The sequence below is a fragment of the Dipodomys spectabilis genome, unplaced genomic scaffold (assembly GCF_019054845.1).
Source record: "Dipodomys spectabilis isolate Male_0828 unplaced genomic scaffold, ASM1905484v1 ptg000032l, whole genome shotgun sequence".
NCBI classification, from domain to species: Eukaryota; Metazoa; Chordata; class Mammalia; order Rodentia; family Heteromyidae; genus Dipodomys; species Dipodomys spectabilis.
This window is the reverse complement of record NW_024870709.1, coordinates 22,844,963-22,856,867: the sequence shown is the minus strand read 5'-3', so window position 1 is coordinate 22,856,867 and position 11,905 is coordinate 22,844,963. Positions and strand designations below refer to the sequence as shown.

The following is an 11,905-nucleotide window of genomic DNA, read 5'->3' as shown; positions in this document are numbered from 1 at the left end:
TGAGCCACCAGCACCCAGCTAATGAAATATTTTATTCATCTTAACTCCCCTTCCTTTTTCTTCCCTAGCTTTCCCTTTTCCTCCCTCTTTATCTTTCCTGCCTTTGATAATAAGAACTCCTCTTTAATGCTTCCAATATGAGGAATCTTGCCAATGTTTTCATTAGTTTACTTCATATATATATATATCAATAATATATTAATATGTATCATAGTAACATTAATGCATACTCCTATGATTTTACTTGTATTTTACAGTTAGTATATCATTGTATATTCATGACTTATGTGCTGTATTTTAAAGTTGTATCTGTTGTATTTTAAAGTGCTTGTTTAAATATCTTGAGTTTAGTTATATAATTATTTATTTTGAGGTTTCTTCATATTTTTGTAATTACTTTTAACAATATGGTTGATAACTGTTCCTTTCACATGATATCTCAGTGGTTATACCATGGTGACAAGGTGTTTACCCAGCCTACTGAGCAAGAAGTGATCATGTTATTTAGACTCATTGGAAAGACATTTTTCTGGTTCAAATGACAACAAATTAACCCAGTGAAATTTCTAAAGAACCACAATCTTGTCCTTTGTTTATGATGAGAACATATAATTCTTCTGTTTTTGAAGAAATATAATTCATTGCAATAAATAATAGTCACCTTACTTTGCCATAGATCAAGGAGTCTATTTTTTCTATAAAGAATCACAGTCGTTGGTCAATAAATATTTTTATCTTCAAAAGGTGGTGAATTTACAGTCAATATTACTTTTAAAAGTGATATTTCTGTTAGGTTGGGTCTCTTGCTGTATATAGCAATATGGGTTGAAATGAGAATGTTATATTGATTTAAAATTATAAATAAATACACTAAGAATTTATGTATATATGCATATTATATATAATAAATAAGTAATGTGTGTGTGTGTGTGTGTGTGTGTGTGTGTGTGTGTGTGTGTGTGTGTGTGTGCACCAGACCTGGGTTTGAATTCAGGTCAGGGCCTTGTTGCTTTCTCTGAACATTTTTGCTCAAAGTTAGTACTAACCCTATTCTATACTCTAACACCAATCTATTCAGATTTTATCTATTTTTAATCTGGTTATTTGTTTGCAATATCATAATATTCTAGATAGAAAATCATTTGTAGAAAAAGTACATATTCATTTAGATTTATATTTTAACCAATACATAGGAACATGAAGTAGAGCTATAGCTCCACTATTGGCTTTTTGGTAGGTAATCAAAGATAATAGTATTATGGACTTTCATGCCCTGGCTGGCTTTGAATATTGATCCTCACACTCATCTGCCAGAGTAATTAAGATTACAGAGACATGCCACTGGCTTAGGCATATATACATATACATAAATATATGTATATACATACATATATACATAAAGAATGTAACTGTATATATATATATTTAAAAACATATTTAACTAGTGAAGGACATCTAAACTGATTTTATATCCATAATGTAAATAGTATTACAATAAGCATGATACCAATTGTCCTTGGAGCATGTAAGATTTGATTAGTTTTCAGGATAAAGCATATCCTGAATTTTGAAATATAATGGAATGTTTTTTTATAGATTTTTAAATAAATTACTGTAGATTTCTCTATGATGGCAACAATAATTTGAATTCTAGTGAAGCCTGTATAGGATTCCCCTTTATTGATAGCTTTATCAATATTTGATGAATTGATATTGCTGTTTTTGTTTGATAATAGCCATTTTCACTAGGATATGGTGGCATCTCATTGATTTTGATTTCCATTTCCCTAAGGATGAACTAAGAATATTTTTAATATTTATCTTTAAAGAAATATCTATTCTGATTTTATCTAATTTTAATCTGGTTATTTGTAATAGCATAATATTGTAGAAACTTTATGCTACAGATAGAAAACCATTTATAGAAAAAGTCTGTATTTGTTCAGATTTATTTGTTAACTAAAACATGAAAATAGTACCTAATATGGATCAGTAAGCAATGTGCTTATTATACAATAGATAGTATATAATATTAAACCAAGATTAAATATTACTACCTTCTCAAACAGTATGTTGTTAGAACCATTTGTACTGTTAGAAGCGTGATATGTTACTACTTAGATGAAAAATGTAGAAAACAGTAATTCTCTTTTTCTGATTGAACTTTCCTTGAAAACATTATCTTTATTCTCAGAAGGAAAAAAAAACTGAACATATTGTCCCATGCCCAATAATCTTTGCTTCCTCGCCTTTGTCTTGAGGTAAAGAACAATATCCTGAGCTAACCTACAAGGCCCCTTGTATCTCATTTATATTGGCCTCTTCACCTTGATGTGGAATGATCTTCCTTCTGCCTGCTATATTTGATTCTGCAGGCAATTACACCCATAAGATTTTATTTCTCCAGTGATAAACTTGGGCTACCAATGATGACAACTTTGTAGATGGCCAGGGCTCTCAGATATTATCTCCCTGTAACTGGAGACTCCTGAGTCTCACCTTAGAATTAATTAAACAGAATCTACATTTTAACAAAAAGTCTAGGAAATTCTTAGGCATCGTTGCCTGAGTGACACAGATCTAGCCTACCTTCCTCAACGGGCATTTTTTTTCCTTTTTTTTTTCCTATATACTCCTCCAGTGATTTGCCTGCTAAAACTTTGCATCAGAATTCCACATATAGAAGGCGAATGTGGGAAACTTAAGCTGTAGTTTGTATGAGGAAGAAAACATCACTTTACGTTTTCTCACGATGGGGATCTAGACAGTTGGTCTTATTAAAGACATAGACTATATGGCATCAAATTTTATATAAAAGTGAACTTTCATAAACCAGCCTGAAATATCATTTGTAGTAAGGAACACTGGCGCAACGTGAAATTGCAATTGCTAACACCAGGGTCACCAAGAGTGGCTTTACATTGTTTTATCAACTAACCTGTAAATTGTCCTGAGGGATGACCTGGATTTCACACACACAGAAAAACCAACAATGCCCAGTTGAAGATCTGCTTTTACCCTATAGGGAATCCTTAGACTCTCTTAGGGGAATTTCAGTTCTTTTACCTTATCCTCTTGGCAAACACAGTGTTATACAATTGGTTGATTCTTATGATCAAAGCAAAATTATATAAATGAAAATTTCTGCTGCTTTGCAAGTGAAGCCTTCAAGATAAGTCACTGTATAAAGAATTGTTCTCTGCATATTGTGCCATCATGTATTATCTTTGATTTGAAAACCTATTAAAGAATCTCATCATTTCTTGGAAGATATTGGTAAAAGAAATTATTTCCAAGAGTAATTACTATTTATAGTGTGTATAATTTATAAGGTTTTAAGCTTATTAGTTTATAGCAATATTAGAATTTGAGCATCAAATGCCAAAATTGTCAAAGATAATGGAAAGTAAAAAGTAATTAGTTACTAAAATCTATATAAGTGAATAGATGTAGTTGAATTGTTCCCTGTAACAAGATTTATTTTAATGTTATTCTACTTAAGTTCTGCTAAGTTTGAATATTAAAGCCTTCAAAATAGAGTTTCGAGACTGGTGATATATTGATTATTACATAGAAAATATTTATGATGGTTATAATATACATGCTATATGACCACACATTCTAAATAAAACCTAAGGTCTAGCAACTCAATAGTAATTACTACCACACTGACAATAATTTTCTTATATACTATCTTTTAATATAGCATAGACATAAATCATGTATTTATTTCATTACATTAATACATAGTGATGCATGTATAGAAATATAGGAATTATTATCTATGTTTTATGAACATATATGAGTATTTGACTATTTTATATACAGCAATGTTAACTGTGTATTTTTGTTTCCTCATAATCTCTCCTACTCTCTTTCCCTCTTCATTGGCTTGCCTTTCCTACATGTATCCCTCTATGACTCTGCTATTATTGCCTATTTTTCCTTCCCTGTGTTTTGTTCTCACCACTCAAAGGTTTCTTCATCTTTGCCTGTCCCTTTTCTACCTTGATCACCTTTCCCCATTCCATTCAGGCACCTATCCTATTCTGGTAAAAGTTTTCTAAACTTAAAAAAAAATGTTGTTGTTTTGGGGCTTAAACTCTGGGCCTGGGCACTGTCCCTCAGCTCTTCAGCTCAAGGCAAGTGCTCTACCATTTGAGCAACAGCACCACTTCCGGTTTTCTGGTGGTGAATTGGAAATAAGAATTTCATGGAGTTTCCTGCCCGGGCTGGCTTTGAACCCTGATCCTCAGATCTCAGCCTCTTGAGTAGCTAGGATTTACAGGTGTGAGCCACCAGCACCCAGCTAGTTTTCTAACCTTTTAAAGAACAAATGATACTAGACATTCAGGAGAATATGCACTACTCACTATTTCATGGAGCTCCCTGCTTTATTCCAGGTACTCTGTATCACTTGCTTCCTGTTCACATTCTGTTCACAGATCCTAGGTCTATTCCATAAAGGGAAGTGCTGTCACTATCACTACTGAAATTTCCCTATTTTCCACACTCATTATTCTGTAGATACCCATTCTCTTCCTAAACATTTAATTGTGCATTTGGCAATGGTCTACATTTTGTCATTCATGGCATCTTTCTTGTTTTCATGTCAATAATATTTAGCTTCCTTGTTTCTTACTTTATCACTATACTCTTTCTTGATTTATTGTTTCTTTTTTTTCAACCTCTGGACCTCCAGGTCTTTCTAGTTCAATTAGAAATGAGTTTAACAAAGGAAAATTCTAACATAGAAATATAGAAATCAGTTAAGTACACATTAGGGAGAGGAGGAATGAAGTCATGCAGGGAATAGCTAAAATCACCTCCTAAAACTAGATAGAGGAGTGTAGGAGTGACGACTGTTGATCTTGTGAAGCTGCTGTTCACACTGGAATGTCATTGGTGTCTATGTAGGACACAGGTACCTGGGTCTTGGTATTTTTTATTTTTGTCACTTTAGCTATTAAAATCACTTTTTGTCCACATGCATTTATCTGCATTTGTCCACATTCAAATAGATTTTGGGTATGCCTCCATTGATAAATGGGTAAGTACAGTCTTCTCTTTGTTACCCAGAGCTATGCAGTTTTAAAAGATCAAGCACTGATGATAAACTGGTGGACACTTTTATTGTCTCCATGTAACTTCCTCATTTTAAAAATTGCCATTCTGATTTCTCAATAGTGTTGTTTTCCAAAGCATATGTTATCCACAACTCTGCCTACAAATACTACTAGGACTCCAAAGTTATTATTAGTATTACTCCGATATTAGTCCTATCATGAAGTATGTCCTGCTTGAATGTTCCACTGATCCTTTTAATATAATTTTCAGTACATCCTAGTTCCTAATCTGAATATTTTATGACTATCTTCCTAGTCACCAAAACTGTGCTTTTTACTTTGCAGGATTCTTGTGCCAGGTTAAGCGTGGGTGTAAACATCCAGGGAATCTGCCTTGTGAAAATTTTAGAATAAATCTTTCTTTCTTCCTTCCTTTCTTTCTTTCTTCCTTTCTTTCTTTCTTTCTTTCTTTCTTTCTTTCTTTCTTTCTTTCTTTCTTTCTTTCTTTCTTTCTTTCTTTCTTTCTTTCTTTCTTTTTCTTTCTTTCTTTCTTTCTTCCTTCCTTCCTTCCTTCCTTTCTTTTCTTTCTTTCTTTTTGTTTTTCCTTGCTTGCTTCCTTCCTTGTTTCCTTCCTTTCTTCCTTCTTTTCTTCCTTCCTTCCTTCCTTACTTGCTTGCTTCCTTCCTCCCTCCCTCCCTCCCTTCTTCTCTCCCCCTCTCTCTTTCCCTCTTTCTCTCTCTTTCTTGCTTTCTCTTTCTCTCTTTCTCTCTCTCTTTTTCTTCCTTCCTTCTTTTCTTTCTTTCTTTCTTTCTTTTTGTCCTTCCTTGATTGCTTCCTTTCTTGCTTCCTTCCTTTCTTCCTTCTTTTCTTCCTTCCTTCCTTCCTCCCTTCCTTCCTTCCTTCCTTCCTCACTCCCTCCCTTCTTCTTCCCCCCTCTCTCTTTCTCTCTTTCCCTCTTTCTCTCTCTCTTTCTTGCTTTCTCTTTCTCTCTCTCTTTCTTCTCCTTCCTTCCATCCTTTCTTTCTTCCTTTCTTTCTTCCTTTCTTTCTTTCTTTCTTTCTTTTTCTTTCTTTCCTCTCTCCCTTCTTTCTTGCTTGCCTGCCTGCCTTCCTTCCTTCCTTCCTTCCTTCCTTCCTTCCTTCCTTCCTTCCTTCCTTCCTTCCTTCCTTTCTTCCTTTCTTTCTTCCTTTCTTCCTTCCTTTCTTTCTTCCTTCCTTTCTTTCTTTCTTTCTTTCTTTCTTTCTTTCTTTCTTTCTTTCTTTCTTTCTTTCTTTCGTTGTTTCTTTCGTTCTTTCTTTCTTTCTTTCTTTCGTTCTTTCTTTCTTTCTTCTTAATTTTTATTTCTTTTGATTGTGGGGCTTCAACTCTGGGCCCAGGTACTGTTGCTCAGCTCTTCACCTCAAGGCTAATGCTCTACTACTTGAGCCACTTCCATTTTTTATTAAGTGGTTTATTGGAGACAAGAGTCTCACGGACTTTACTGCCTGAGCTGGCTTTGAACTGTGATCCTCAGATCTCAGGCTCCTGAGCAGCTAGGATTACAGGTGTGATCCACTGGAGCCTGGCTAGAATAAATTTCTTTTTTCACTTCATCACTCTCAAATATACTTGTGGTCCTGGGGCTGCAACTAAGGGTCCAAGAGCTGTCCCTGAGCTTTATTATTCAAACTAGTGCTCTACCATTTGAGCCACAGCTCTATTTTTGGTTTTCTGGTGATAAATTGGGGATACGCGTTTCATGGACTTTCCTGTTTGGGCTGGCTTTGAACTATGATCCTCAGATCTCAGCTTCTGAGTAGTTAGAATTACAGGTATTGTTTGAGTTCTACATAAATTTTAGTCTTCCTGGGAGCATTTTATAAAGAGATTATATAATCATTTATAAAAATAATTCACTCACAAAGTTGAAATGACTGCTGTTTTAAGCACTTCAATTCTTCTCAATATTTTCCATTCCTATATTAGATGAATAAAATTAAATGGCAATTCTGGTGGAATTGTGAGTTATAATAATTCCTCTCCTCCAATATTCACCGAATAAATCCTAGTGATTGTTTTTTTACATTTATTTCATTTTCCTTTAGAGGACATCTTGTGATCATGGAAAAGGGAAATGCAACATTGCTGACAGACTTTGTTCTCACAGGACTTACAGATCGGCAAGAGCTTCGGGTCCCACTGTTCCTAGTGTTCTCGGTAATCTATCTCATCACCCTTGTGGGAAACCTTGGATTAATTGCTCTAATCTGGAAGGACTCTCACCTGCACATCCCCATGTACTTCTTCCTTGGGAGCTTAGCTTTTGTGGATGCTTGGATATCATCCACGGTGACTCCAAATATGCTGGTGAACTTGTTAGTAACAAGGAAGATGATATCTCTTTCGGAATGCATCATCCAATTTTTTGCCTTTGCATTTGGTGGAACCACAGAATGCTTTCTGTTAGGAGTAATGGCTTATGATCGCTATGTAGCCATATGCAAACCTTTACGTTATCCAGTGATCATGACCAATAGGCTATGCTTGCGGCTATTAGTTTTGTCATTTGTGGGGGGCTTTCTTCATTCCTTGTTTCATGTGGGATTTTTATTTAGATTAACCTTCTGTAATTCCAATGTAATACATCACTTTTATTGTGATATAATGCCTTTGTATAGCATTTCCTGTACTGATCCTTTCATTAATTTGCTGCTGGTATTTATTTTTTCTGGTACAATTCAAGTATTCACTATTGTGACAGTTCTTATATCATACTCGTTAGTGATGTTGACAATTTTAAAGAAGAAGTCAATGAAAGGCCTACGGAAAGCCCTCTCCACCTGCGGGGCTCATCTCTTATCTGTGTCTTTGTACTATGGCCCTCTTCTATTCATGTATGTGCTCCCCGCCTCCCAACAAGGAGACAATCACGGCATGATGGACTCTTTATTTTACACTGTCATAATTCCAGTGTTAAATCCTCTTATCTACAGTCTGAGGAACAAACAAGTCATAAACTCACTGACTAAGATATTAAACAGAAATGTATAGATCACAGCATATTATATGCTTTCTATTTATTATGTAGCAATTACACAATTTTCCACTTAGATATATCTCTTTTATGAAAAAATAAATGCAATTATAATTTTCCTGTGTGGTTTTAATTCTAATTACATTAGTAATTGAAGCATTTTAATGACTGAAGATAATATTTAAGATAGAATCCTTAAGGTGTTGGTTTCTTTCATTTGAATTATTCAATCTGTATTGTAATATTTTTTAAATGAACTAAGTGCTAAAATAGTATTTGAATTTTTATGATATTTTATGAGACACAATTATTCTGCTGCTGTTGTGTGAGCTGCACAGCCCTGCTTCATTCACTCAGTTGTGTTAGCTGCTTTTGTCTGTGGGAACAGCTGACCATTCAGCAAAGCTACTAGTCTTTTATAGTCTTTTTCCATCTTTTTCAGGAAATGATTTATTTACTTCTTGTAAAAATTTAACTCCCATTTCATGTGAAGAAAGAAACAGAAATAGAAGCAAGATTGTGAAAATAAATAGAAAAGGCAAAAATCAAAGCTTAAGAGGACACTCTTCTCTCAGTGTGTTTGTATGAGGTGCAAAAAGAGGTGGCTTGGTTGTTTTAGTTTACAACCTCTTGTAAAAAAACATTTTCAGCCTAATTTGTGTGACTAATTTGATCTATTCAGACACCTAAAAGATAAGATCTAGTAACTTAAGATGTATGCAAACAAGCAAAGTAGGAAAATAGAAAAGGAAAGTATTTTTTTTTGTCTTTTCTTTTTTGGTACCGGGGATCGAAGCCAGGACGTTGCACTTGGTAGGCAAGCGCTTTGCCACTGAGCTACATCCCAGCCCTAGGAAAGTATTTTTGTCTTTGATTATTTTAAAAGCTGCATCAAGTAAGGACAAAACATATGTAATACCTCATCCTAGCTTATACCTTAATATCTTAATAATACCTTAATTAGAATATGTTACTGAAAGCAAGTAGCATTAAACATGCATTACCTCATATCTCACACTAAGTAATGTTAAGATAAAATGTCACACTTCCCAGTGAGTGGTATGGTAGGTTACAGGATGAATGAGGTAAGTCTTGTGTTTCTCTACACAGTAGCTTTCCACATACTCTTTACTTTCTAAGTCCACTGAAAGAGTCATATCAATGGCTTCCCTTCTGATCAACATTGAAACCTCATGCACATTTCTACTAACACTTATTAAAATCACCCACAATTATTTAGCTGTGTGAATTGAAAAAGTCTAGTTTCTTCTCTCTTTAACTCATACTGTCTTACTCTCCAAACATTGATTCTAGATTTTTCTTTATATTCACAATCCTGTTTGACTAATAATCTTCAATAATTTTTAAAATTACCATTATCAGATTTCATTAATACATTGTCTATGTATTTTGATGTATATATTAAATTTTGATTGACTTTGTCTTACTGTGTATGTTATGTTGAATAAAATGCTCCCTTAACACTTGTAGTATTCCATTAACAGTATATAACTGTTAAATTTATCAATTTTAAGTGGAACTTTGTGACAACACATTCAGTTTTGCATTTACCCAATGACCAATGATTTTCAGTATGTATATGTGTTGTTACTTGATATGTGTATAAGTCTTAAGTAACTTGAGTCTTCAAATCGCTGTACATCCATTTCTTACTAAATATTGGAGAGCTAATCTTATATTTTAAATACATACTAAACCAATCTGTTACCATTTTGAGAGAAATGAATCCATTTACCCAGATGGCAAATTAATCAGAGGAAATCAGTATGCCTATGTTTGTGATTCTCTTTTTAAGGGAGCTAAAAAAAATAGAATGAAAGAAAGACAGCCTCTTCAGTAAATGGTGCTGGCAAAATTGGTTAATCACCTGTAGAAAACTAAAGGTAGATCCTTATATATCACCCTGCACCAGAATCAACTCCAAATGCATCAAAGACCTTGGAGTCAAAGCAGACACTCTGAAAACATTACAGGAAGGAATAGGAGAAATCCTAGGTCTCCTTGGCACAGGCTGAAATTTTCTCACTAGAGACCCAGAAACACAATCAATCAAAGAAAGGTTGGACAAATGGGATTGCATGAAGTTGCAGACCTTCTGCATGGCAAAGAACATAGCTAGCAAGATCAATAGAAAACCCACGGATTGGGAGAAGATCTTCACTAGCCATACAATGGAAAAGGGTCTCATATCTAAAATATACTTGGAACTCAAAAAATTAACTCCCTCAACAACAAATCCTCAAAGAAACAACTGCCCAATAAATAAGTGGGCTAAAGACTTAAAGAGAAACTTCTCTGAAGGGGAAAGAAGAATGGCCAATAGACACATGAACAAATGTACAACCTCTCTAGCCATAAAAGAAATGCAAATCAAAACATTGAGATTCTACCTCACCCCAGTTAGAATGGCTATAATCAAGAAATCTAATAACAACAGATGCTAGAGGGGATGTGGCCAGAAGGGAACCTTACTGCATTGTTGGTGGGAATGTAAACTTTTTCAACCGCTTTGGAAAGTAGTATAGAGGTTCCTCAAAAGACTCCACATAGAGCTCCCTATGACCCAGCAATCCCACTTTTGGGCATTTACCCAAATGATCACAAACAAGGCCATACTAAGGCTACCAGCATGACTATGTTTATTGTAGCATTATTCACCATAGTTCAAATATGGAACCAATCCAGGTGCCCCTCAGTAAATGAATGGATCAAGAAAATGTGATATATATATATATACAACAATGAGATGTACAGCAAACTTTACAACTTTGCCCAGGGAGGGAGGATATGGGGGGAACAGAGGGGGGTGGGAGGATGGGAAGGGATGGGAAGGGGAAACAAGGAGGAGGCGACAATGCTTGATAAGAAATGTACTCATTATCTTGCCCATGTAATTGTAACCCCCTGTACAGTATTTTCACAATAAAAAAAAGAAATGTACTCATTATCTTGCCCATGTAATTGTAACTCCTCTGTATGGTATTTTCACAATAATAATAAAATATATATATGGCATATATATATATACAAACACAATTTTATATTTCTGTATAAAATCAATTAATATAAATATTTCCGAATTTTTAAAGGTACAAGTAAGAGATTAAATTGTTTCTATAATATTTATTATCCTTTATATAAAAAGTAAAATTTTTGCATAATGCATAATAATTTAAGAATAGATTTTAAAATGCCCAAGTACATAAGTAATAATGGAAATTAATGTTATATTTATATTTCATTTTAATAACTAAAAACTAAATAAACAAAAAAATATTTAAGAATTATATTTCCCTTAGGTTTTATCATCTTTTTAACCTAACTGCAATTACCTTATAAGATAACTTCTGGAAGACATAATTGTTATTTTAAAGCTCTATTTAAAAATCAATCATGGAAGTGGAGCTGTGGCTTAAAGTGGTAGAGTGCTAACCTTGAACAAAAGAGCTCAGAGACAGCACAAAGGCCTTGAGTTCAAGTGCTACAACCAGCAAAAAAAGAAAAATCAATAATAAATTTAATTTTTTATTTTTGGTGGTGGTGGGCTTCAACTCTGGGACTGGGCACTGTTCCTCAGCTCTTCAGTCTAAGGCTAATATTCTACCACTTGAGCCACAGTGTCACTTCTGGTTTTCTGGTGGTTTACTGGAGATAAGAATCTCATGGACTTTTCTGTCCAGAATGTTTTCAACTGTGATCCTCAGATCTCAGCCTCCTGATTAGCTAGGGTGACAGGCATGAGACACTAGTGCCCAACTTAAATTTAAATTATTTATTTTTTAAATTTTTTTGGTTGCTCTTTTTC

General features: G+C 34.2%; 1 protein-coding gene across 1 annotated transcript; it reads left to right on the top strand.

Moving 5' to 3' along the window:
* The first annotated feature begins 7,166 nt into the window (after nucleotides 1-7,166).
* LOC122105591 (olfactory receptor 186-like) lies at nucleotides 7,167-8,096 on the top strand. Its single transcript, XM_042676889.1, has one exon. The coding sequence runs from the start codon at nucleotides 7,167-7,169 to the stop codon at nucleotides 8,094-8,096; it is 930 nt and encodes a 309-aa protein (XP_042532823.1).
* Nucleotides 8,097-11,905: the final 3,809 nt, after the last annotated feature.

Coding starts and splice junctions, on each gene's coding strand:
- LOC122105591 (XM_042676889.1), top strand. CDS start 7,167: ATGGAAAAGGGAAATGCAACATTGCTGACAGACTTTGTTCTCACAGGA.